Source organism: Sprattus sprattus, assembly GCF_963457725.1.
Source record: "Sprattus sprattus genome assembly, chromosome: 4".
Lineage (NCBI taxonomy): Eukaryota > Metazoa > Chordata > Actinopteri > Clupeiformes > Clupeidae > Sprattus > Sprattus sprattus.
The window spans coordinates 5,336,763-5,362,327 of record NC_137923.1 but is presented as its reverse complement, the minus strand read 5'-3'; the positions used below and the strand labels follow the sequence as shown (position 1 = coordinate 5,362,327).

General features: G+C 43.5%; 2 protein-coding genes across 3 annotated transcripts in view; both read left to right on the top strand.

Annotated features, from left to right (window-relative positions):
* adcy1b (adenylate cyclase 1b) overlaps positions 1 to 17,217 on the top strand; it is a 62,516-nt gene extending 45,299 nt beyond the window's left edge. Inside the window, exons 6-20 of one of the 2 annotated variants that reach the window (XM_080837689.1) lie at positions 305 to 463; positions 586 to 727; positions 1,608 to 1,763; positions 3,463 to 3,657; positions 4,243 to 4,340; positions 8,509 to 8,593; positions 9,148 to 9,237; positions 9,550 to 9,812; positions 12,060 to 12,192; positions 13,448 to 13,660; positions 13,799 to 13,945; positions 14,166 to 14,264; positions 14,521 to 14,635; positions 14,984 to 15,108; positions 15,421 to 17,217. In XM_080837689.1, coding sequence (XP_080693815.1) covers positions 305 to 463; positions 586 to 727; positions 1,608 to 1,763; positions 3,463 to 3,657; positions 4,243 to 4,340; positions 8,509 to 8,593; positions 9,148 to 9,237; positions 9,550 to 9,812; positions 12,060 to 12,192; positions 13,448 to 13,660; positions 13,799 to 13,945; positions 14,166 to 14,264; positions 14,521 to 14,635; positions 14,984 to 15,108; positions 15,421 to 15,783 — 2,383 coding nt within the window. In that variant the 3' untranslated portion in view covers positions 15,784 to 17,217. The remainder of the gene's footprint in view (positions 1 to 304; positions 464 to 585; positions 728 to 1,607; positions 1,764 to 3,462; positions 3,658 to 4,242; positions 4,341 to 8,508; positions 8,594 to 9,147; positions 9,238 to 9,549; positions 9,813 to 12,059; positions 12,193 to 13,447; positions 13,661 to 13,798; positions 13,946 to 14,165; positions 14,265 to 14,520; positions 14,636 to 14,983; positions 15,109 to 15,420) is intronic. The other variant, XM_080837690.1, reaches the window with a different exon arrangement.
* A 5,451-nt stretch (positions 17,218 to 22,668) lies between these two features.
* Positions 22,669 to 23,993, top strand: igfbp1b (insulin-like growth factor binding protein 1b; the record flags this gene model as incomplete). Its single annotated transcript, XM_080837640.1, has 4 exons — positions 22,669 to 23,014; positions 23,095 to 23,222; positions 23,656 to 23,784; positions 23,883 to 23,993. The coding sequence occupies 4 exons, from the start codon at positions 22,669 to 22,671 to the stop codon at positions 23,991 to 23,993; spliced, it is 714 nt and encodes a 237-aa protein (XP_080693766.1).
* Positions 23,994 to 25,565: the final 1,572 nt, after the last annotated feature.

Here is a 25,565-nt window from a genome sequence, read left to right as displayed (position 1 = left end):
GGAAGGCTGGAGGCTTTTCATTTTCTTCTTGAAACCTGAAGTTTAATGTCTTGAAACAAATGCCAATGCTTAAGTGGATATAATTACATACAGGTGTATACTGTAGGTGTACAAACTAACACATACAAATATATATCCTGTACATATAAAAGGCTTTTGTACTTTTCACACACCACACACTCTTACCTCTAATGCATAGAAATACCAGCATGCACGCACACACGCATGCACGCATGCATGCACGCACGCACGCTCACACACACACACACACACACACACATACTGAAGCAACTGTGTCTTGCAGGTCAGTGGCGGAGGCGACAGAGGTGGACCTGAACATGCGCGTAGGACTGCACACTGGCAGAGTGCTTTGTGGGGTTCTGGGACTGCGGAAGTGGCAGTACGATGTTTGGTCCAATGACGTGACGCTAGCCAATGTGATGGAAGCTGGGGGACTGCCTGGGTGAGTGTGTGTGTGGGAGAGAGACTACACAATAGCTTTCCCAATTCTACCGGCCCATGAAAGCATTATACACCTCAGTCTTAATGAACCTTTATAACCAGTGAGACTTGTGGATCCCACAGGAAGGTCCACATCACCAAATCCACACTGGATAGCCTAAACGGAGACTACGAGGTGGAGCCGGGCAATGGCAAAGAGAGGAACGCCTTCCTGCTGAAACACGACATCGAGACCTTCTTCATAGTGCCATCACACCGCAGGAAGGTAAAGTAGGCCAGATGATAGAGATGGACTTAATCCCGTTTCTGTGAGTTTCCTGTGAGTTGCTCTATGGCAGGTACAAGTTTATCTCTCTCTCTGTCTCTAAGCCTTTTTATTTGATGTTAAATGCAAGTAAGGCTTAAATGAATGAGACAGAACACATTAATGATCCCTCTCCCCTATGTTTCCAAGTCTTTTGCCATCATAGAAATGTGGACATTTGCAGAAGGGTTTATCTTTTTTAAGGGCCTTGAAATGTATATGCTATGGCTGAATGTTTTTAACTGTCAGGCGGGGTGCACACCTGTCTGCTTCACTGTAAATGAGGTGACACTGTGCAACTGTCACATTCAGAGCCTGTTTCTCTCACAGTTGCTGGAGATGCTATTTATAAGGCCGTATTTTTCGAAACATTTTCCCAGGAATGAGTAGCCATTAAGTGGGTGTGCTTGAGTGCCCTAAGCCTTCTCTCACGCAGGCCCGGCCGCTTCAGTTGTCCCATAAACTGGGCATGTTTTAGATGGGCAACGACTTCAGTACTTCTTTGTGGTCTCTTTATTTAAAAAAAAAAAGGCCTGTTCAGTGATGTGAGAATGACTTGCAATTTCTCTGAATATCAGGGTGTTGCACTGAATATGCAATAGACATGAAGCAATGCTTATTTCTGCAGAAAATCTTTGGGCGTGCTGGGCTAGTCAACGTGATTACAATCAGAGAACATATAATACGTGTATTATCTACATTCAGCATAATGCAGACAAAAGAAAATGATTGTGGCAGAAGTTCATTCCATTTCCTTGAGTGTGTTTGTCCGTTTTCATCTACTTGACTGTTTCCCCGAGTAAATGTTTTGATGGGATGTCTCTGTTTTGTCTGTTGACAGATTTTCCCTGGCCTGATCCTTTCTGACATCAAGCCTGCCAAAAAGATGAAGTTCAAAACAGTGTGCTACCTGCTGGTCCAGCTGATGCACTGCAGGAAGATGTTCAAGGCTGAGATCCCCTTCTCCAGCGTCATGAACTGTGAAGATGGAGACAAAGTGAGTTAGGTGCTGGGGTATTTGTGTGGTGGTGCAAATCTGCCTCAAGGTGTTTTATCTAGCTGTGCAACTTGACTGAGACAACGTGTGTATATACTATGCCACACATATGTACCTGTGTGTGTGTGTGTGTGTGTGTGTGTGTGTCCCTAGAGGTGTGTGATTTAGATGTGCAACTCTGAGTCAAAGTGAATACAACACTGGGGCACTTTAATTGTTTGGTGCTAATCTCTCTCTCTGTATATAAGCCTCCGTAAATGTGTGTGTTTGTGTGTGTGACATGAATGTTGTATCCTATAAACTGGTTATGCATAACTGTCAAGATATGCTTTTGTGTGTGTATGTGGGCGGCAGATAAACCACCATGGTCATGATTGACTTTCAGGCATTCAAATGTAGGTCACAGACACTTTGCTCACAGACAAATGAAAGAGTTAGAGGAGGTTAAATGCAGGACACAGTGGTAGAAAGCAAATAGAAAAGTTCTTGCTGGATCAATACATGAACACTGTGTGCCCGCAACAGAGCAGCAGTTGCATCACTGCATTGGTGTGAGGTCAGTCTCTCCAACTATGGCCTCCAACCATCCACTTCATGCCACATTTTACCTGCATCGCTTATGGGCCACCCTGGGACACATCCGGCACCGCCCCCCTCACAACACACTCAGCTAGCCTCCTCCACCCCACTCCAGTGAGCTCCTGCTGGGGCTGCTATGGTGAGTGGATCCCCCCCCCCACCCCCAGCTCTCCCTGTGGAGACAAGCACACACCTCTGTGGCTCCAATGGACCGCAGTATTCATAATGTGTGGACATGTTGCACACCCCACTGCCCCCAGTGCCGCCGCCACAGATGTGACGCACGGCATCACTTCCCATCCATCACTATGGATACAACTGACATCACAATGGCCGTCGTCATGGATATCATCTCTCACGCTGACGCCTTTCTCGCTAATGGAGCACCGCTAATTCGGATCACGTGTGTGTGTGTGTCATCAGAAGACGTGGTGTGACGTGACGGCGGGGCACGGTCTCGCTGAGGCCCCGCGGAGGTCACTGGTCCACGCTCGGGCATGTGCCAGCCATTGCTGCTAGACAGAGGTGGCACCTCTTGCTGCAGGACACTGCCCAGCCACTGACCCCTGCTGACAGTGCTTCTGCTCGGGGTCCATCTGGAGGATGTGTGGGACGTGACACAAGTGATTTGTAATTGCCTTGTCTTCCCAGGCTGCCTCCGCTGACACGCTAGAAGTTTCTCTCTCCCCACAGCGACATCAACAGCAGCACTCATCCATCAGCAAGACAAGACAACGGCATGGTGAAGTTGACTCCCCAATATTTTAGAGTCAGTGGCTCCTAGCGTCTGCTGGAAGAGCACACCTGCCGAGTGTATGGCTGATTAGGGACTTCTGTCAGACTCTCCACGTGTGTGTGTGGCTCTATGTGGCAATGGGCTTGTCAAGACATGATGTACTGCTTTGTTGCAGTGTTAATGAGCCTTAAATTAGGTGTTTCACAAAAGATCACGAAAAGATCACCCCCAAAGCAGCCAAGGGCTTTGGGTGCCATAGTACAGTATGTGCCAGGATAGGAAGGCATGTGAATCTGTGCAAACCAAGCGTTGTGTATGTTTCGAGACGGTTAATGAGTTGTGATGCAGAAACTACATTTTCCATGATTGTCTTTTTTTTTCCAGAGACGCGTGCTACGCTCGGCACCGGAGAAGCTGCGGAACCGTACGTCTGTGTCGGCCAACGTGACGCAGAGCCCCCCGGGCACACGAGTGAACCGCTACATCAGCCGGCTGATTGAGGCGCGGCAGACGGAGTCAAACACAGCAGACCTGCACTTCCTCACGCTCATGTACAAAAGCTCAGAGAGGGAACACAGGGTAGGCCAAAACACACACACACACATATATACATAAACACACACATACTCTCTCTCACACACACCCACGCACACTCACACACACGCACGCGTGCACAAACACACATGCACACACACACACACACACACATACACACAAACACAACCAAACAAACATAGAACTCTGAAGATTGTTTAGGTCAGTGTCTATGAAAGGTAAACTGTAATCCTTAAAGCCATATACAGACACACACTCTCTCTCTCACTCACACACACTCTCTCTCTCACTCACACACACAAGTGAACTGTAAACCACAAGTAAAGTAAAAAGGGCAGAATTCTATGTCTCGTTTAGTATAACCTTGCATTAAACACACACATGAATGGAAACAATTATTATATGGTTTTATCTACACAGTGCACATTTAATATCCTGTCCAATGTAAGGAATGTACATTACATTAAGTAAGGAAGTTCATTACATTTCATTCTGGACATCATAGAAAATTCATTAATATTTGTATTTCCTTTGTGATTGCACAGTGGATCCATCTAAAGCTCTGTATCGCCTCCTTTCTTTCTCTGTCTCTGTTTGTTTTCCTGACAGTACCACCAGCTTCATGATGAATATTTCACTGGTGCCGTTGTCCTCTCTCTTCTTCTTGCTGCCTTGTTCGGACTAGTTTACCTCCTCATCATACCACAGTATGTACTCCACTTCCTTATCTTTTCGGTCTGGTCTTTTGGTCTCTTTCTCTCTCTCTCTCTCTCTCTCTCTCTCTCTCTCTCTCTCTCTCTCTCTCTCTCTCTCTCTCCCTCTCACAAACATTAGTTTAAGCATCACAGGTTGATCTCAGAGTCACTATGCCTGTCCTTTTCTTAATATGTGAACCAGATTATGTGGCCTTTATGTATTTACAATATGTGAGCGTAAAATTGGAATTTCAGTGTATTTCATGTGCAAAGTTTTAGGTGGATCCAGAATTTTAGAAACCTTTTTTGTATGTTTAAAGTGAATGACAATCTGTGAGAATCAACAAGAAGCAATTGGCCTGATTACACTATCACAAATATTGCACCAGATTCTCAATGGGATTTGTGATTTGGAAATTACTTTTGATTGCATAAAGAGCTCTACGTGCTTTGTCTTTCATTGCATTCACTACTATGTCAAAGTTTCCTGGCCAAGAAAGTCAAGTCGAGTGGTTAGAGTACAAGTGTTTGGTTCCTTGAGGTCTGGGTTTCCTTTGGAAGATTACTATCTTGCTTTTGGCCAAGTGAACTGTCAGGGCCCAGTTCTGACAGTGGTGCTTAAGTAGATCCAGGTGCTGCTGCCTAGTTCTGTGGGTGACTGCTGCGGCAACAGGTCATCAGCATAGAGTAGACATTTAACAGTAACACCGCTAACTCATTTACGTAGATACTAAACAGGGTAGGACTCAAGCTGCGGCCTTGTCTCACCCCATGCCGTTTAGTGAAGTATCCTGTCTTTTTTACTGCACATCATCAGAATAAATAGATTTGATTATGTCATATACTCCAATTTGTAGTTTAATGTTCCCTTTCTTTTTTGGTGAACATACTGATTAATAAGGGTGTTTGGGGTGTAAATATGAACAGGGGTGCGATGTTTTGGTAAGAAGCCAATCGATAAGGATGGCCTCTTTATGGGCATTTAGGATACAGCAGATTACCTTCCCAACTTGACGCTTACCGCTCATGCAGTAGTTATTGGGGTCAAATCTGTCTCCACTCTTATAGACTGGGGATATAAGCCTCCTGTTCCCGATCTGAGGGAAGCAGCCATCTTGTAGAACAAGATTGAACAGTTTTAGAAGGGTCTGCTGTCAGGGCCACATGCTTTTTTTAGCTTTCAGATTTTGGAGTGCGCTCGTTACCTCAAAGGTGATTGGATGGTCAAGAGGGCTTTAATTATCTTTTATAAATGAGCCAGAGTGTTCAGTTTCTGTTTAATAGTTTTTTTTTGTACAGTTGTACAATTGTACAGTTTAGTGGTATCTCTCTAGAGATTTTTCTATGTGACTTTTATTGGTGTGCCTTGACAGTGTTTATGGTTCAAGTTATTCTTTTACTCCCAGAACATGTTTTGGTTGAGTCTTCAGTTTCCTGGAGTCTGATGATAATATTTTTTTACTACAGTCAGAAAAGGTGTAAGGTAAGGCCTGAGTCTCTGCTTTGTTTATATTTTTGTCTTTAAGGGATGGGTGTAGGATTTTCCTGTAGCCTGGGGGACAGTGAGTATTTAGGTCAGATTTGCACCAAGATTTAAGTAAAACTACGATGTCCTGGTTCTTGATGTTGCTTAGAAACCCAGGATTCTGACTTTTAGCTCCAAAGGCTGATGAGAAGAGTCCCTGGACATTCTGGGTGCAAATAGAAAATGAGGTCATCATGTACTACTTGTTAGTTGAGAGTCATTCAAAGAGAGAAGCATATAACTGAGTTGAACTAAGAAGAAGTGGAAATTGTTAACATTTTAATGTGGCCATTTATAACTAATAATAATTTGGTTGATTAGAACCGGTTCCAGGACCTCCAAGATCCAGCACTAGGGGTGTAAATCTCTCAGACAGACAGTCATTCAGGCCATGAGTGACATCTGAAGCATGTAGAGTTTTGTGCACGTTATGGGAACTAATATTACTGCAATTTATAAAACAATTGGGTTCTATCGCTTTATTTAGCAGTTTTTGATTGGATGAGAGACGTTCCATGCCATGAATTATCCCAGAACAACCCAACAGGGACTTTTCACAGCTAATAATAAATCACTCCGAGATGAAACATTCTATAGCGCATTGATGATAACCGTTAATTCAAAAATGTTATAATTCCAAACCAAGACGTTGACTATAGAATTGTTTTATAAAAGCAATATAGCACTCGTGGGAGTGGGGTAGGTAAGGGATAATCCCACGTGTGTTGTTGCCTACGCCACTCGGCCTCCGGCCTCGGTGGCTACGGCCGAACACCACCTGTGGAATTATCCCTTACCTGCCCCACTCCCTTTCGTGCTATATTGCTTAATTGACCCTCGGCAAAAAGGAGGAAATAATCAAATTGTTTCTTCAATTGGACCCCACTAAGCAGGCCAAAGTTGCTTCGTCGGATCAACAGGATGTCAATAATAGCAGCGGCACAGCAGGTAGCAAAAGCATTGCTAGTAGCAACAGTGTTTGTTGTGTGTAGTTGTTGCGCTCCGATAGTACTGCAACAGAGCTGAGGAGATCGACAGACTTCAATGGACTAGACTTGACTTCATTAAACTCCATTTGAAGTTATTCGATCGAATGTCCTTATTCATGCTGTTGGCATATTATATACACCATTTCAGTTTTTATAATACATTACCACACCTGAAAGATCAATTGCACCCATAGATGTTCATTCTTTGTTGTATTTGAGTTGATGACAACGGCAGTTTTGGGAGGCTCTGAATTCGGGGTGTCAGCTGGCTGTGCAAAGCGTTCAGGTGTAGATGTAAATAATTGCAGGGGTTCAGAGGAAGTAGGCTGCGCGTTGATGGGGTTGTGTCACTAGCATGAGCAGTGGTGATGATGTTGATGTCCAAGCAGCCCATTTTTTGTGAGCCTGTGGATGTAGCCTGGTGTTTTGGTCATTGTGGTGTTCCCACTGTGGTTGAGGTGGGTGTTGGGCTGTTTACTTGTTGAGTGAGGTCCTGGATGTGGATGTTTGTATGCTCTGGAGAAAGTTTCGATTCTTTCAGTTCCTCAACAAGAAAGATTTTCTGTTTTTTTCAGAGTTTCAACCTTGGATTCCAGGTTGTTTTTCTCAACTCCACTTTTAATTGCTTCAGTTCTCTGATTTCTGCTATTTCCATCTCCAAAAGACAGGCACTCCAGGATCCTCGACACTGGCACTGTTGTTCCCGGTGACTGAGCGGAGTGAGAAGGGGGGGGGGGGCGTCTTTGGGTTCTCTGCTGCTACTGGAGTTACTGGGGAAGCAGAGGACTTCTCTCTCTCAGCCAGGATTTTGAATCTGGGAAAGTCTTTTTTGACTTCTCAAGACTGGTTTCAGAGTCCTGATTCATCCCCTTTCTATTGTTATAAAAATTGGTGTTAAATTTAGTTGATTTATTTCCACTTTTAGGTCTTGGTGAAACTTGTGCCAAGCATCTTGGATAGTTTGTATAAAATAGCAAGTTTACTTTGAAATCTTTATAATTTGATGCCATGAAGTCCGCAACGAGAGTCTCAGCATTTGGTCTTAGTGCTTCTTCGTCTGTGCCTCCCTGGTTAGTTTGTCTGGGTAGCTGACAGTCGAGGAACTGAGAATCTGCCCCCTTAAATGTATCAAGTTTCAACTGATGGAATGTTTACAACTATGATTTAACTTTGTGGCCAAGAGGTAGCCGAATTTCTGCTTATTTTATAGGGTCAATTTTAAAGGGTTTTCTCTCCGGATCTTGTATCCATTCTTTTGATCCTACAATCCTGCTGCTGAGGCTGCTTGTTTTTTCTTGGTAGGATACAATTTTAATGCACACTACCAGTTTTCCTTTCCCTGTACATTTGTAAATATACAATCAGATATCTTACTTAGTAGTCTTCACCTTTCTGATTTTTTTTTTTTCTCTTTTTGAAATGGGCTCTTTTCTAAAAAAAAAAAGAAACTATTTCATAAATAGAACATATTTTTGCTGCTGACAATCAGATCTCTCTCTCTCTCTCTCTCTCTCTCTCTCTCTATCTCTCTCTCACTCTCTCCGTTTTATTTATAGAGCACTCACCAAACTGCATCTCTGCCACTAACTGACCCTTTCACTCAGGCCTTGCTCTGCTCTGCTTCTTCTCTTCTTCTTCTGTTCTTCTCCTTCTGTTCTTCTCACAGGAGGACAGTGGTTCTAGGGCTGCTTGTCTTCTGCATCTGTTTCCTGGTGGCTTGTATCATGTATTTGCATATCACTAGTGTACAGGTAACAAACCACACTATGTCTCTTTGTTTAACCGTCACTGATTTCTCTGTTTAACAACTTGGTTATGCTAATGGACACCACAGTTCCACAGTTCCAATCCTCAAACATTTAGCTTCATACGCAAATTTGTTATTTTTCCTTGTCATTACAGCAACATTAACAGACCTGGCATGGCCAAGTATATAGCCATATTTTGGCTAGCCATAGTGTTCTAGCTGGCTCTGCGTTGAAATCATGTGAGCAGAGAGAGATTGAAATTATTTGTCAGATGTATTTTCATCTGTACCCCTGGGTAGGCTTAGACTGCTCATACCATTCCCCACAGCCCCAACGCTAAGCTAGTTAACCAGATTCCAAATCTTTGTTTGGAGTGCACATTTGCCACTCCCGTTAACCCCTCTGTTAAATGGATTTTCAAATGCAAATTTGCTCAGGTAATCTGCCTGTCTTCCCCCCTCATTCATAATCCCTGTGCTCTCTATCCATCCTATCTTTCTCTCTCTCTCTATCTCTCACTCTCTATCTCTCTCTCTCTTGCTCTCTCTCTCTCTCAGTGTTTTCCAGGGTGCCTCACCATCCAGATCCGTACGGTTCTGTGTGTGTTCATTGTGCTCTTAATCTACGCCGTGGCCCAGGCTTGTGTGGTAAGCTGTCCCTTTCTGCACGACATGACCATCACTGTTTTCAGGAAACATGCACTGCGTGTACACATTTCCTTTTTGGTCACATCAAATTTAGCCTCACATAGTTAAGCATGTTTGAAAGGTTAGTATAAAACAAACACATCGAAGGCTAAAGGAATCTCACTCGACACATCGTGTGCGATCTGCCAGCATCAGAAAAATAATAGTGCAGAGAGAAACAGCTCATGAAATAATTACGTTTACATAGAATTGTACAGGTAACCTGGTATTGGTGACTGGTGTCAGACTAACCAGTATGCCCAACTTTGGCAGGTGGGCTGCATGCCATGGGTGTGGGGATCCAACTCCACCAGCTCCATCACCATCATTGACACTGATGGCGGTGCCAACCGCACCATGGAAGAGCTGCCCTGCGATGGTGCCCGCTATGCCTTCCTGTCCTGCGTGGTGGGCACCCTCACGCTGGCACTGTTCCTGCGTGTCTCCTGGCTGCCCAAGATGCTGCTGCTTGTACTGCTTAGCATCCTCTACATCACCGTGCTGGAGCTGAGCGGATTCCGCAAGACCTCTTGGGGGTAAGAGGGCACACATACACACACACACACACACACACACACACACACACTCAATCAAGCAGACACACACGTTCTAGTAAACATACACATGAACACAGACACAGTATATATACAGAATCCGTCCACACAAGAGTAGAGTCAGAGACATGCACGTACTCATGCACCAATGACTAGGTATGAAGAAGTGTGCGTATGCTTATGCTCATTCATGTACTTACACACACACACACACAGTTTTGTGGAATAGTGCAATTTATGAATGATCTTTCATGTTAATTCAGCATTTCGTTTATTGTCCAAAAGAGTAAGTAGTCCTGTACCCTGTACAATACTGCCAATGGGATGGGGCTGCACACAAGCGCACACGAGCTCCCTAGCTGCCATCCAGCCTCGCTGAGCTCTCTCAGAAATAGGTCAAATCACTATTTAAGGGACACCACTTTGCTAGCAATCTTTCTATCACTCACTGTTGCTTTTCGTTTCGTCTCTCTCTCTCGCTCGTCCCCGTGCCTTTCATTTGCGTGATAATTAGAGGAGATATTTCTATTTCTGATGATAGTGTCTCAGCGTCTTTGTGCGTTCCCATCCCACACGCGCTCTCTCTCACAGTCTGAAGCCAAACACACGCTCATTAGCCACATGAAAAACAATCAGGTGCTCACTCCGGCAGTCTCGGCACAGCACGCCCACTCAATCTCCACGGCCTCAACAGGGAAACAGAGCAGAGCAGAGGAGAGGTAGAGCAGAGCAGAGGAGAGGAGGGGTAGAGCAGAGGAGAGGAGGGGTAGAGCAGAGCAGAGCAGAGGAGGGGTAGAGCAGAGCAGAGGAGGGGTAGAGCAGAGCAGAGCAGAGGAGGGGTAGAGCAGAGCAGAGGAGGGGTAGAGCAGAGCAGAGGAGGGGTAGAGCAGAGCAGAGGAGGGGTAGAGCAGAGCAGAGGAGAGGTAGAGCAGAGCAGAGGAGAGGAGGGGTAGAGCAGAGCAGAGGAGAGGTAGAGCAGAGCAGAGGAGGGGTAGAGCAGAGGAGAGGAGAGGTAGAGCAGAGCAGAGGAGGGGTAGAGCAGAGCAGAGGAGGGGAGAGGCAGAGGAGAGGCAGAGCAGAGGAGGGGAGAGGTAGAGCAGAGCAGAGGAGGGGTAGAGCAGAGGAGAGGAGGGGTAGAGCAGAGGAGAGGAGGGGTAGAGCAGAGGAGAGGAGAGGAGAGGAGGGGTAGAGCAGAGCAGAGGAGAGGTAGAGCAGAGCAGAGCAGAGGAGAGGTAGAGCAGAGGAGAGGAGAGGTAGAGCAGAGGAGAGGAGAGGAGAGGCAGAGCAGAGGAGGGGAGAGGTAGAGCAGAGGAGAGGAGAGGCAGAGCAGAGGAGGGGTAGAGCAGAGCAGAGGTAGCAGAGCAGCGCAGAGGAGAGGAGAGGTAGCAGAGCAGAGGAGAGGCAGAGGAGAGGAGAGGTAGAGCTGGTGGGTGGGTGGACAAGGGTGGGGTGGGGTTGTATGGCTGGGGCGCTTGGGTGACAGACAGAGAGATATTGACAGACAGAGAAAAGAGAGCATGGAACAGAGGAAGATAGAGAACAAGAAAGAACACACGGTAGGAAGGGAGGGAGGGAGAGAGAGAGAGAGAGAGAGAGAGAGAGAGGAAGTGTGTGTATGTGTGTGTTAGACAGAGAGAGACAAAGAGAGTGGGAGAGGTGATAAAGAAAGAGAGGTCTCTGAGGGAGCCTAGGCAGCTTCCGAACGTCACCCCCCCCCCCCCCCCCCCCCTTCACCCTGCACAAACACACAGACAGCCTCTTAAAATGATCTTTCAGTAAGGAAAGATGCTTTTTGCTGATAAATAAACAGCATTCCACAATATTACTGCACACCTTACACATTGATTCTCTTTTTCAGTCCTTTTGAATGTATTTCATTATGTCCGGGCACTCTAAATAGTCAATAAATGCATACATAACATTTCAAACGAAGTAGCAATATGCACATAGGGGAACAATTGTGAAGTAGTATCATGGGAACAAGTGTCAAATATTATCCATCAGATATGTCATTATTGTGGTTGTACAGATATTTCAGTTTTTGCACCATCAAACTCACTCATTGCATCTTTGACTGAGATAATTAATGAACTACCTGTGTATACTGTATGCACAGAACTGTATATAGGCAGAGTTGCCCAAGAAGATGCCCTGTTTTTGAATGCTTGTGTGATTGGTCTAGTGTAGGCATCTGCCCTGAATGCTTGTTCATGTGCTTCCCCTACACAGGGGCAGTATGAGCTCCTTCCACATGCGTGGCTTCGAGCCCCTCCTCTCCCTGCTGCTCTTCTCAAGTGCCCTGGCCCTGCACTCCAGACAGCTGGACCTCAAGCTCAGGATGGATTTTCTCTGGGCCACACAGGTCAGCTTGACCCGACACACAAAATAAAAAGATATAAAAAGATTTGAAACTATTTCAACATGAATGCTCTGTGGTCTGGACGAAGGCTTCAATGATAAGCTGCAGAGTTACTTGGGGGGGGTAGTTTTAGATTGTGTGTGTGTGTGTGTGTGCGCGCGCGTGCACTGGAGTGTGTGTGGTTCTTCCTTCACCAAATTTTCTTGTCTGCCACAAGATAGGGTTTGCTATGGGTGGACACATGTGTGTTGGAAGCTAGCACACTTAAGAATTTGTATATAATGTAACTTATGTAATGTATCGAGTATGAATATACTATGACAATATGAATATTATCCACAGTGTTGGATTCGGTTGGGTTTTACACTGAAACTTTAGGAGCTGCCCATTTGGAAATGAAAAATGACATAATCACTCCCCTGTAGTTTGAATTTAGTGATTTAGTGACGCTCTACATAATGATAACTTTGAATTCATCGTAACAGGACTGCAAGCAGCTGCAAGGGCAGTGTAGCAAGTGGGGCATGGAGCACATCTGGCTTCTGTGGAGTGTGCATGCACTGTATGTGAGTGTGTGCATGTGTCTGCGTATGTGTTGTTATTATTGTTATGCTTTCCATCAGTATAGTAAGAATTGATTGTAACACTGCAGTGGTGTTCACTTCATGCGCAATTGCCACTGGTGAAGCTCATTCATGCATATGCCTAGGCAAACAAAAACAAGAATACCGGTATGTATATAGTCAACAGTTGACACTTAAGCTCCAAATTTGTCGGAAAGATTGATAAATGTTTGGTAAATATTATATCCTTTTCTCTCGTGCTTTGGAGTTTATTAGTTGCATTCTTGAGGTTTTTTAGTGTTCTTAAAACAGGGCAGTGGTAGCACTGTATGACCTTATTGGTATCATCTCTGCTGGGCAACCCAAATAGACTTCTTTTTAGTCCCTAGAGTGCTTGTCAGATACAATTGTGAGTGGGTGTGATTTCTTTCATTAATTTGCCTAGGCCCTAGGGTGTATTGCTCTTGCCTACTGACCCCTGGTGGTTAAAAGCCTTAACTTCAAGGACTGCCTACAGTGATAGAAATGTTTGATGTGTATTTGTTATGATTTATAAAATACAAAAGTTACAATTATTGTCACTGCCATTAGTGATGAATCTTCACATGAGATGTGCGTGTGTGTGTGCGTGCGTGCGTGCGTGCGTGCGTGCGTGTGTGCGTGCGTGCGTGCGTGTTGGTGTGTTGTTCCTGCAGGCTGAGGAAGAGAGAGATGGGATGGAGAAAGTCAAACTGGACAACAGGAGGATCCTGTTCAACCTGCTGCCCGCCCATGTGGCCCAGCACTTCCTATTGTCCAACCCAAGGAACATGGTGAGTCATGCGGACTCTAGACAAGACCAGAAGCCATCATCACAGACCCAAAACTTCACTGAAGGCCAATATTCCCTATTGGTTTTGAAGAACGAGGTCATTATAATTATTTTTAGCTTATCATGATATATGGACCAGTAAAATGTTTTAGCAGTCATGGCTTTCTGTTGACATTGGCTCTACAAATCTTTATTCTTTGTCACATGCTAAACATATCTCTCTGTCTTGTTATAGGATCTCTATTACCAGTCATATGCCCAGGTCGGAGTGCTGTTTGCCTCCATTCCTAACTTTAACGACTTCTACATTGAACTGGATGGAAACAACATGGGGGTAGAATGCCTGCGGCTGCTGAATGAGATCATTGCTGACTTTGATGAGGTAATATGAGATGTGATGTGTTAGGAAGTGTCAACTCATCATTATGTATGAAATTAAGGTCTAATCACAACCAATGGTTCTCTATATTGGGCGTAATACATAACTATGGACATGAAAATAACATGGATCGTGATGTACTATGTTCATATACAGTATGTCTTAGCAGTATAATATATGAATCTAGAGATCTAATGTCATATCAAATGTCTGATTTCTTCAGCTCATGGACAAAGAGTGTTACAAGGACATTGAGAAGATTAAAACCATTGGCAGCACCTACATGGCAGCAGTGGGGTTGGTGCCAACCGTTGGAACCAAGGCAAGATTATCCATCTAGGAAATATAAATATTGAATAACACAAGAATAACATTAGAAAAAAAAGTCTATATTGAAATAATCATCATGTTCTTCTCTGAATACAAATTCTACTACAAATTACAGTACAAAAATCTTAAGCCTTTGGTGTTAAGAGAAAATTAGCTAGGTCATACCAATGTATGACTTTTTTAACAGCTGATGCACATACAGTGTGGATTTGCAGTACATGCTAATAGCCTCTCCCCGTGTGTCACAGGCAAAAAAGTCTGCAGTCACACACCTAAGCACGGTGGCAGACTACGCCATTGAGATGTTTGACGTTCTGGATGAAATCAACTATCAGTCCTACAACGACTTTGTCTTGCGAGTTGGTAGGTATATGTGGGTGTATGTGCATGTGTGTTGACTGACTGTGAGCTTCTCCACAGTGATGCATCCAGTTTGCGAGCACTCGTGCAAAAAACAGTAAATTGGCAGAAGGAGTCACGCTTTTACTTCATCAGTGGTGACAGCGCACCTTAGGCGTCTTAGCAACAGCTGACATGAGGAGTAATGAAAATTCATGAGGCGTTGATGGGTACATAATGCATCGCTTAGGGAGTTGTTATCACAATAAATCATGAGATCTCCTCTTTGCCTCGGCATAGCATGCAAGGTTTCACATCTAATTGGTAGTGTGTTTGGGCGTCGTTAAAATTCTGCCCTCTCTGTGTCTTCAGGCATCAATGTGGGGCCTGTGGTGGCCGGGGTCATCGGGGCCAGAAGACCGCAGTATGACATATGGGGAAACACTGTGAACGTGGCCAGCCGCATGGACAGCACCGGAGTACCCGGCAAGATTCAGGTATGCAGGGTCAATGTGTCAATGATACACAACACCACGAGCATATCGATCGAAATGTAGAATTGTTAGTTATCCTTTATAAACCTTAGGTTCCTACTTCCAACCATTGTCATGAATTAAATGGTTCCTAAAAGTTTAGAATTGGGAACATATCCTATCATATCATATATTATAACATATCATTCAAAGAATGTGTATTGCCGGTTTTATAAAATGTTTTTAAATTTGATTCAGAAATGTGGACTTTTTCTTTTCCGATTCTATGCAATGCATACAGTACCGCATAACACATGTTTGGTATTTGTTACCCAGGTGACAGAGGAAGTCTACCGCATGCTAAAGGTTAACTACGACCTTGTGTGCCGGGGGAAAATCAGTGTGAAAGGTAAAGGGGAGATGCTCACCTACTTCTTGGAGGGCAAGGCCCAGGGCCTGGGCAACCAGCCCCGCTCCGTCAGCCTGGAGAGACGGTTGCCCGCCTGTGGCCGTGGCAGCATCAGGACCAAGGCAGGCAGTGTCTCCTCCGTGGCCAGCTTCACCTCGCGGGTCAGCATGGGTACCATCCAGACCTCAGTGGGCAAAAACACGACACCAGCTCTCCACCTGCCCTCCACCTGTGTGCCCTGCCTAGGGGAGGAGGAGGAGCAGACAGAGGAAGAGGAGGCAGAGGTGTAAGACAGAGACAGTGTCTGAGATAGAGAGAAAGCAAAGGAGAGAGATCCGCTGGGAACCTGCTGCACAATACAGGGCCCAGTATATGGTCTGCCAAAGGGACAACGCTCAGGGTGGCAGAGCTTTAGACAGGGGGGTCGCATGGCCCACCACTGCTATACCACCCAAACTTGGCACGGCACTCTATCCAGTGAGGAACATATGAGTCATCTGCTCCCGCATCCCACTGAGTCCCACTGCAGATGGGGAGAGGAGAACCAGGAGGTGGATACATCTTCCCTCTGCGTGTGTGCATCTTAACAGCTGTCTACACCCAGGCAGGCCGTCTGTCTTATCATTCCAAGTCCATTCAGATCAATGTCAGTATTCCAACGAGGTGCTTTTTTCTTCTCCTCCCTCTCTTCTGTGTAATCACAAGCACACTTGAACTGAAATACTTACACTGTATGGATGCTCGTCCAAACCAAGGCATGACTTTAACTTTTTATAAATGTATAATGCCAAGATTACAACATCTATTATGCTGTAAGAAATCCTTGGTGTTGTAAATACGATATATTTCTTTCTTTTTGCATACTGTGCGTGGCTGTGTGGATGTGTGTTTGTATGCATGTGTGTATAAACTGTATGTAATGAAATGACATGATATTTTTGCAGTGAATGCATACTCTGGATGCTCCTGTTACTCAGTTGCCACCACTATGAGGTTTTCATTTAAACCCTTCGGTTCTTTTAATGGGAAGTGTGAAGACTTCTTCAGCCAAAGCAATGGCTTCATGGGATTATTGCATAAGGGCCACCATTCTTGTAAGGAACTGCAGGGCCTCATTCGTCAGCACAAAACAACATCACCTCTTAATTTCTTAATTTGAGATTTCAGCATTCCCTATCAAAGGCCTCAGTGAAGATGCACATTAAATACTGAGACAGTCTGTTTGCTGTAACACCACATGTGACATTGCTGATGTGAGGTTCATTAATTACTGGTAACAGTCTTTGTTGGTGATTAGTGATGGCCAGAGTAGGATGACTCATCTGTGCTACTTTGGCATTACTGTGTGTCATTCCACCACTAATGCCTTGCACACTGCAATTTGAAAATGTGGTTCTTCACCATAGCTTGGCACATCATACCCAATTCCTGACTCTCTCAGACAGTTAAGAAGAACCTCCATGGCCTCCATGAAATCTTCCAAATGTAGTCTTAACACATTTATGAAAGATGCGTGTCTGTTGGTTTAGTGTTTTTTGTTTGGCATTAGTTTAAAAAAAATGTCAAGCTTAACACTGAACCACTACTGACATTTAAAGAGAAGTCTGGTGATGGATTTAATTTGTGATGTTATTTCCATCTCCTTCCTCAGATCTATGGCCTTGATGATCAAGCTGATTACTCCCACATTTTATATTATTATTTTTTTGCTACTGCTTTTCCATGGAAGGACACTGGAGGAGTGTGCAATTGGTGTTGCATGGAAACACACATTAAACATGCGCGCGCACACAAACACACACACACACACACACACACACAAACACACACACACACACACACACACACACACACACACACACACACACACACACACACACACACACACACACACACACAGACACACACAGACACACACACACACACGCAGACACAGCCAGCCACCCATGCATGTGAACCCACCCACACTTGAGTACATACTCAGAGCTCTGCCAATGGTCAAGGCTTTGAAGTGAAAATCTGCTTAATAACAGCTGAGTTGAGTGGGGCTAAAGGGGAGAGCAGTATGGTTGAGGGTTTATTGACCCACTGATCAATGACTGCACCTGGGTTTGGCACGCTAGTTTACATGCACACACACACACACTTGCAACCATATGTAGTATGTACATTACGCACAACACGTGAGTATACATTCATAGGCACATGTGGCGTTACAGATGATAGATCAATTGCAAAATATTTTGATTGAACACACATACAGTACATGTATCCATGCACTCTAAGTGTCCTGTCATTGTTATTTGGCTCTGGTTATGACTTCTCCTGTGAATCGCTATCATTGATAATACTTGTGATTTTTTGCCTTATTTCACAAGCTTACACTGATTAAACTTATATTTGCCTTGTAGCTGATCAATTTGATATGCAGATCTTAATTTTGTAAATAAAGCTCTATACAAATGGACTGTACAGTGTAAAGTTGGATACATTATGATTTTGTAAGAAATAAAGTATTGGTGTTTAAAGACTGTTATTCAATGGGTGAAAATGACTACCGTGATAAAGTTTAAATGACGTTGACTATCCCTGTGGGTATTAGCATTTGTATATAAATGAATTAGAGATGAGGGTCAACAGTGAAATTGTTGAGAAGTGGAGAAGCATACAGAAATTAAAATCATAATATGATATTTGAATGAAACACGTGTTAAATGTTCTCATCCATTTTATGTGCAGTCTATGTCATTTAAATATTAATATCGACTGTTTTTTGTAGATATCCATTTTAAGATTACAGATACACAATGTGTTAAAAATGTAACATGAACTGTCATAGCATTTCAGTGAACAAAAATACTTTAATAACTTTAATATTTGGTTCCACTAGGACTAGTGTGCCTATAAAATCGGCTTGTTGTGTTATACAAATTAGAAATACATTAAAAAAAAAAACTCGCCCAGAGCCAAGCGTCGCCCAAGTGACAATGTCATTGGAGTCAACCTCATTTGAACTCATAGTGAAAAAAAAAAAACGCGGTATGGGTCACTATGGCCAAAAACTAGTAAGTACTCTAAGGTATTTAGGGCTACAACCTGACCAAATGTCAAATGTTGTGTGTGTTTCTGTGTCATGGAGGAGGCAAAGTAAGTTCACATTGGGCCTTCGCTGTAGCAAGTCAAAATCTTTCATAATGCAAGCCAACACACACACCAACATCCTAATTGAATTAGGGTTACCACAGGTGGTAACTATTGTTGTCGCGAAACCAAATTTCAGTGTTATAAGCGCGTGAGTGAAAACTACCTTTTCAGTCAAGTAGCGGCGTGTAAAAAATTGTCACCGTTAGCCGACTTACTTGAAATGTGTTACTTTATAATGAGATGTTTTTGAGAGATAAGACCTACATAGCCAGACAGTTATCTTTACTGAGAGGATACTCCCACCTGGTGGAAGAAAACAGGTGATACTTCTTAAGGTAGCAAATGGCAAGACTAGGTCCGAAGTCATCGTGAGACTACAGGAGTGTGATGCTTTTAAAAAGTTGAAAACCCAACAACATGAAGCCGTCGTTTCACAGGTAGGCATAGCGAGATAATTAATGAGCATGCTAGCTCTTAAATTAAGGTAAAGGTCAACTCTAGAAGAACGTATTTTCAAAGTAGGCCTAGGCTTTAACTAAATGATCTGCTTATGGCACCTCACGCCATGACATATATTACTCTTTTAGTCATTAATAATGTTGAAAATCCCATATAATTATTCGTGGTTTTGATTAAGGGTTTAGGGGAGCTAACATTATGTTACTTACCTCTAGCCTACTGGTCTTTGCTATGGTTGCCCAGTCACGCGTCCACGTGTGTACCCACACAGATAGGCCTATACACACAGGTAAACAAACAACTAGCCGTAAAGTATACATTGTAGGCTATTTCCTGAGTTGTCCTTTTGTGCAGTAAAAGGAACCAAGTTTCTATCATCACTTGTTTGTTAATGCGTGTATAGTTGTTTGCAGAAACTGCTTTGGCTAAACACCTTTTGACCACACATTTACCACAGATTGAATGATCTGTCGATATAGAGTGTTATTAAACGCACTCAACATTTAGACCCATAATCTGAAATTTAAAATGTCCCTTCTAAAAATGACTTTACAGTTATGTAACAGTTTTGACAGCAATAACCACATTTAGATGTTTTTACACTGTTTTGTAGAACTGATGTATAGGATTTCTGGAGTTCTGCAGTACGACTGTTTAATTGCTGTAAAATAAAATCAGTTAATGTTACAGCAAAATGTCTGGCTAGTGAGAATTATAAATATTGCTCAATGATTCCTCCTGCCTCCATGAGTGTCATCTTAGGACTAGCCTACTTATAGAATAGTGTGGCGAGCCAGTGTGGAGGAATGCGAAGCAAGACAGACATTTTCAGTGTGAATCAAGTCCTGTGCCACATTCATCGCAGGACATCAGGACATGCATTTATTGATTTTTATACAGCTATAACATAAATTGACACCGGAAGTGAGAGAGACCAGACAGATAAGGCTTACAGAAGCTGGGCTAAACTAAGGCATTCAATTAAGCAATAAGGTTCGAGAGGCAGTACTGTATCATCAATAATGTACTTGTTCGAGGGTGTTGTTAGGCCCGACGCGCAGCATATCAGCATTGGACACAAAGGGGAGGGATGAAAACACAAGATTCTAACTAAGAACACTCAGAACAGCAGCCTTACAACTCTAGCATGCTAAGATCACTAAGAGTCTCTTACCTAGCCAATGTTGCAATAGATCAATGACCATGAAATGAAGGACTCAACATTCTTAACCATAAAGACCTCTGTAGGTTTCAGACACATCAGTAGGAGAGTCTCTGATGTCACTGTGTCTGTCCTCTCTGCCAGGTATGCCCTCACACCCATAAGGGAGAGTGAGGAGTCTTCTGAGCATCAGTGCAGCCCTGGCATCCTGCACAGTGAACTGTCTTCACCATTTAGCCCAGCGCAACCCACTGACAGGCCCTCTCCAGATGATCAGTCTGACAGTTCACCTGAGGTGTGGCGGTCTGCCTGTAGCCAGCACACGTCTCAGTCTCAGCCTCACGAGTTGGGTTTTTGCGAGAGCGAATCCTCACCCTTAGAGCTGGACCATGACAGCAGCTCTTCAACTTTAGAGCTGGAACATAGCAGGGCATCACATGAGCATGTACTTGAGATGTTGCCAAAGAGGTTTCAGCGTAGGAAGCAGAAAGAGCCCGGTGCCCTCAATCAACAACCTGTGGAGTCACCTACAGCATCACCTCCACGCAAGAACAACAAGGCACCCAGGGCTCGAGTCAGAAAGAGGAAAGTCAAGGATGATGGAGAGGTACAAACTCTAACACCTATGTTGACAAGAAATGTAAAAACCGCCACCATCAGGGTTCCCCCAAATCAGTGGCTTAAAAACCTTCATGCTGGCATCCCACCCTCACTCTAAATGGTTTCCAGCTGTCCTTGACTGAACTCGTCAGTAGTGCTCTTGATAAGTGGAACCGATTTAGAAAATCGTGGATATCATAGTTTTCATGCATACTGTATAAATGCAAAACTCAACAGACACTAACCTTGCCAGAAGAAATTACATGTTACGACATGTTTGCGTTACTGTATGTTCCTAACATTGCTTAACATGTGTTAAGAGTTAGCTCTAACTCCCTCATATACTACATACTTTTTACAGTATTTATTGTGGAAGTTAGCAAGAAATGCCAACATCACACACAACATCTTTATGGGCCGTCGAGCTGGATGCCTTAGTCCCAACAGGAGAATTGTTAAGCATTAAAGACAGATTCTCCTGCCCTGTTTTAAAAGTACATTATGTCCTCTCTTAAGGCTGGAGGCCAGAAGAGGAATGGAGAACAGAGAGGTGCCTCCACTGCACTGGAGCCCAGTCTGCCCCTTTGGCTTGTCAGCCTGATGCACAACATTGAGGAGGCCACCCAGCATGAACTGGTGGTAGAATAGGTTAAATTGAAGAGTGAGGTGGAGATCAAGAGATCCCAAAAAGAAAGTAAAAAAAAAACCTGTAACGTTTCATGGATTTAGGTCATAGATTTGTTTTGCATTTGCCTATTTTGCAACGTATTGTCAACCTTTTTTGTAAAGGTCTTTGTTGCTTTTTTTAAGGTTTAATTTGGACTGCGTGCCCCTATAGAGTGTTGGTATGGCAGGGACTTGTAAAAGTAAACAGATAAACTGTATCAGTATGTGAACATTTCATTTTGACTAGTGTATATTTTGACACATGAAATTACTTACAGTTTCTGTTGAATAAATGTTAAGAAGTAAAATTTCATTGTGTGAAAATCTTGAAAATCTCGATATGAAATTTCAGCAACAGCAGTCGTTTTCCTTTTTCAGGATTTCTTGTAAATTCTTTTGGCACACAAGTGAATGAGTTCGTTTTCAGGGGAATGGCTCTATTTTCTTTGGAAAAACTCTAATCCCAACATACGTCATCATGGCTTTCCTCGAAATGTTCCATCTCCACTTATCCACTTATCCACTTGAAAACACAACGTAGGTTATAGTATTGAAAGGTCGACCATCTGACACTGGTGAACACAGTTGTTTTGGTCACAACAGCATAAAGGGGGAAGGAGCCAAATTATGTCCAGTGTTTGGTCTAGATATGTAGCCAATTAATACTACACCAGGAAATTAGGAGTTTCTTAGACCCTTTTTCCAACAAACATGTTTACTACAAATCAGTGAAATTGATCTGGTTGTGCAATATGATGATGACCTTGTTTTTATGACCTGGCTAACCTAGTCCAAAAGTACAGGCAGACACCATAAAGAGAGGCAAGTTGTGTAGTCATATTATGACTACACTGCTCCAGGCACTCTTTGTTCCAAAGTAAATATTAACATGCACTTCAAACGACCCACAACGTGGATTTACGCACCAAAGCCACTGGGCATGGCCTTGGTCTCAGCTGTTTTTGTGTTCAATAATTAATATAAAAAACAACTGTGTGGAATATTAACTTCCTTAAGGTCGATGGACCATATAAATACCACAGTGAACTTCTAGGTAGAATTACAAACTTCACCGAATTCCTCAAGGTGCTCAGATTCAGAAGGAACAAATATTCTCACAGAGATATCTTTCTCCAGTTCGGAAATGACCGGATTATCTCTTTGTTTCACGTGTGCTTTGGTAGTTTTCGCTCTCGCAACACCTGCACAGACCTCCCCAGTTATTGGACCGGAACCTATCCGCTGCGCAACTTGCACTCCAGAGGAACTCAGTCAATGTCCTGCAGTGCCCACAAACTGCCGTGAGGTGCTTAAGGAACCGGGCTGCGGATGCTGCCTTGCTTGCGCTCTGGAGAAAGGAGATTCCTGTGGTGTCTACACAGCACACTGTGCAACTGGCCTGCACTGCTCTCCGAGACCTGGAGACCCAAGACCTATCCACTCATTAACCAGAGGACACGGAACCTGCACAGAGCTGGAGGAGGGTGAGGGTGCGACTTAATTTATCTCTCCTAATAGAATATTTCTATCCCATGTGTGCTTTAATAATACAAGGCCCTGTTTCCTTCAGATGAGGGTACAGACCCCGGGTCCCTTCATCACCTTCTGGATCTGAACAAGCCGCTCAATCCCACGGAGGCCCAGGAGAGCTTGAAGGCCAGAGTGAATGCTATCCAAAACAAACTCACTGGCCAAATGGTATGATTACGATCATCAGTCTCACAGGTGCTATGATGTTATTTAAGATGGCTTTTTAGTACATATAATATTGCTTTGGAATGTGGCTTGTCTTTAGATATTACCTCCTGTTATAGCCCACTTCTGATATCTATCCTCCAGGGGGTGATGTTGGTATTTTAAGAATCTTGCTGACTACCCTGAGCATGCTTTTTAGATGATTTTGTTCCTTTATGCTTTTATGATCCTGTTTTTATAGATCATAGCACAGCTTTGACAAGTCATGTTCTAATTAGGCCTATAGTCCCCTCTAGCTGTGATTATATTGCCACTCATCCACTTTTACCAGTCAATTCATCTACATCCCAAGAAGTAATCAAATGTTCCGCTTTGAGTCTTCGAGTCTTCAAAACTTGCGTTTCGTTAAATCCATTCTTATTTTGATCCATTTTAGGGACCGTGCCATACCGAACTGCATGCAGCTTTGCCTAAGATTGTCCAATCCCAGCAGCAACTCGGAGAGAAATTCACAAGCTTCTACCTCCCCAACTGTGACAAGCATGGCTTTTACAAAGCCAAGCAGGTGAGGCTTTAGATCAAATTTTGGATTTTTTAATTATTATTTTGCATTTCTGTGTAGTTTCATCTAATCTGAACCCCATCTGTGTCTGTGTGTTCCAGTGTGAGACATCTCTGGTGGGACATAGTGCCCGATGCTGGTGTGTGTCTTCCTGGAATGGCAAACAGATTCTGGGATCCAGTGATATCCCTGGAGATGCTCAGTGTAATTAGGATGTCACTCACTAAAGACACACTCAAAGCCTGACACACACACACACACACTTGAGCTCTGATACACACATATATATACACACACACACACACACACGCACACGCACACGCACACGCACACGCACACGCACACGCACGCACACACACACACACACACACACACTTTTAAAGTATTCTCATTATATCAAGCCTTATTTATTCCAAATGTATACGTGGAGAGTAATGTACCAACCACTGGTGATTTGTTCATGACTATTTATATATTTGCCTATTTTTATTGTAAATAGGAAAACACTATGTATTTGTATCCGACTAAACAACTCCATCTGCAAAGACCACACACCTCCAAGTTCATTCAAGCCTATTTCAGGATCCTTGGGATCTGTTTTTGAGTCTGTCAAATATTGGATCCTTGCACTGTGGAACTTCACAATTAATATAGCTCTATATTTTGTCGGGTTCTGTTAATGATTTATCATATTTCATGTCAATATGTACAGGCTTTTCCAATTTTTTGCCTGGGAAAAGCTACAGACTGGTACCAAAATGCCATCAGAGATGCAACACAAATGCTTTGTCAGTTATATTTCCTTCATGTAAACACATGTGCTCAGGGTGCTCTGGCTGAATGTTACTGCATGTTTTGGGGCCATAGGTGGATAGATTCAACAAGCCCCTACCTCCACAAACTGCTGCTCATTTCCCTCTCTTTCCATGGTTGGTCCTTTCTCTTTTTTTTTCTTGGTTAATCAGTTGTGCAGCCAAGCGCTGGGAGGCACTGGGTGTACATTTACATTTTTGAGTCAGCAAGCCTGTGATAAAGTTTTATGATGAATGTGCCACCCAAGGTGATGCATGGCCTTTTCAGGCTCAGCTGTGTGGGGTTTCATTGCTGGACGATTAATGCTGACTTGATGCATAAAGGACTGTACTTGTGTCCATGCTGCTGCTGTTGCCTTGTTCACGTGTAACTAAAGTCCCTCCTCATTCGTATAGATGAGTGCTGCTACTATGTCCTGGTTATTGTTGGTTCATCTGTTTTGGGTTCAGTTGTTGAGTTCACTGAAATGTAAGTAAATAGATATATATATACTGTATATGTATAATATTCTTTCAATAAACTGTGTTACAGTTAAGATGCCTCTGCCTACGTCATTTCTTCTGCGTTAATCTCACCAGAGGGACCCTCTCATTACTGGCACTGTCAGGGATCCTCTCTCTAATGTCATGTTTTTAGAGACAGAGCCAAAATGGTCATATTTGTTCAGAGCACCAATTAAACCCAGGTCCTACTGTATGTCCTTAATAGCCCACCCAGTCACTAAGAGATGTAATGCACAACAATTAGGTCTGTGTACTTAATCTATAATTGGTGGTAATGGCTCATTGTACAACAATGAGAGCTTTTAACAATGTCCCCCTTTTTGGTGCAGCACCCTTGACCCCATACACACGCACAAACACACACACACAACACAGTAGGCCTCGATGGAAAGACTAAATCTGGGTGGTTATGTAATCCTAATAGATTGCAAAAATGGAACAAAAACAGATGATGTCAACAATAAAATC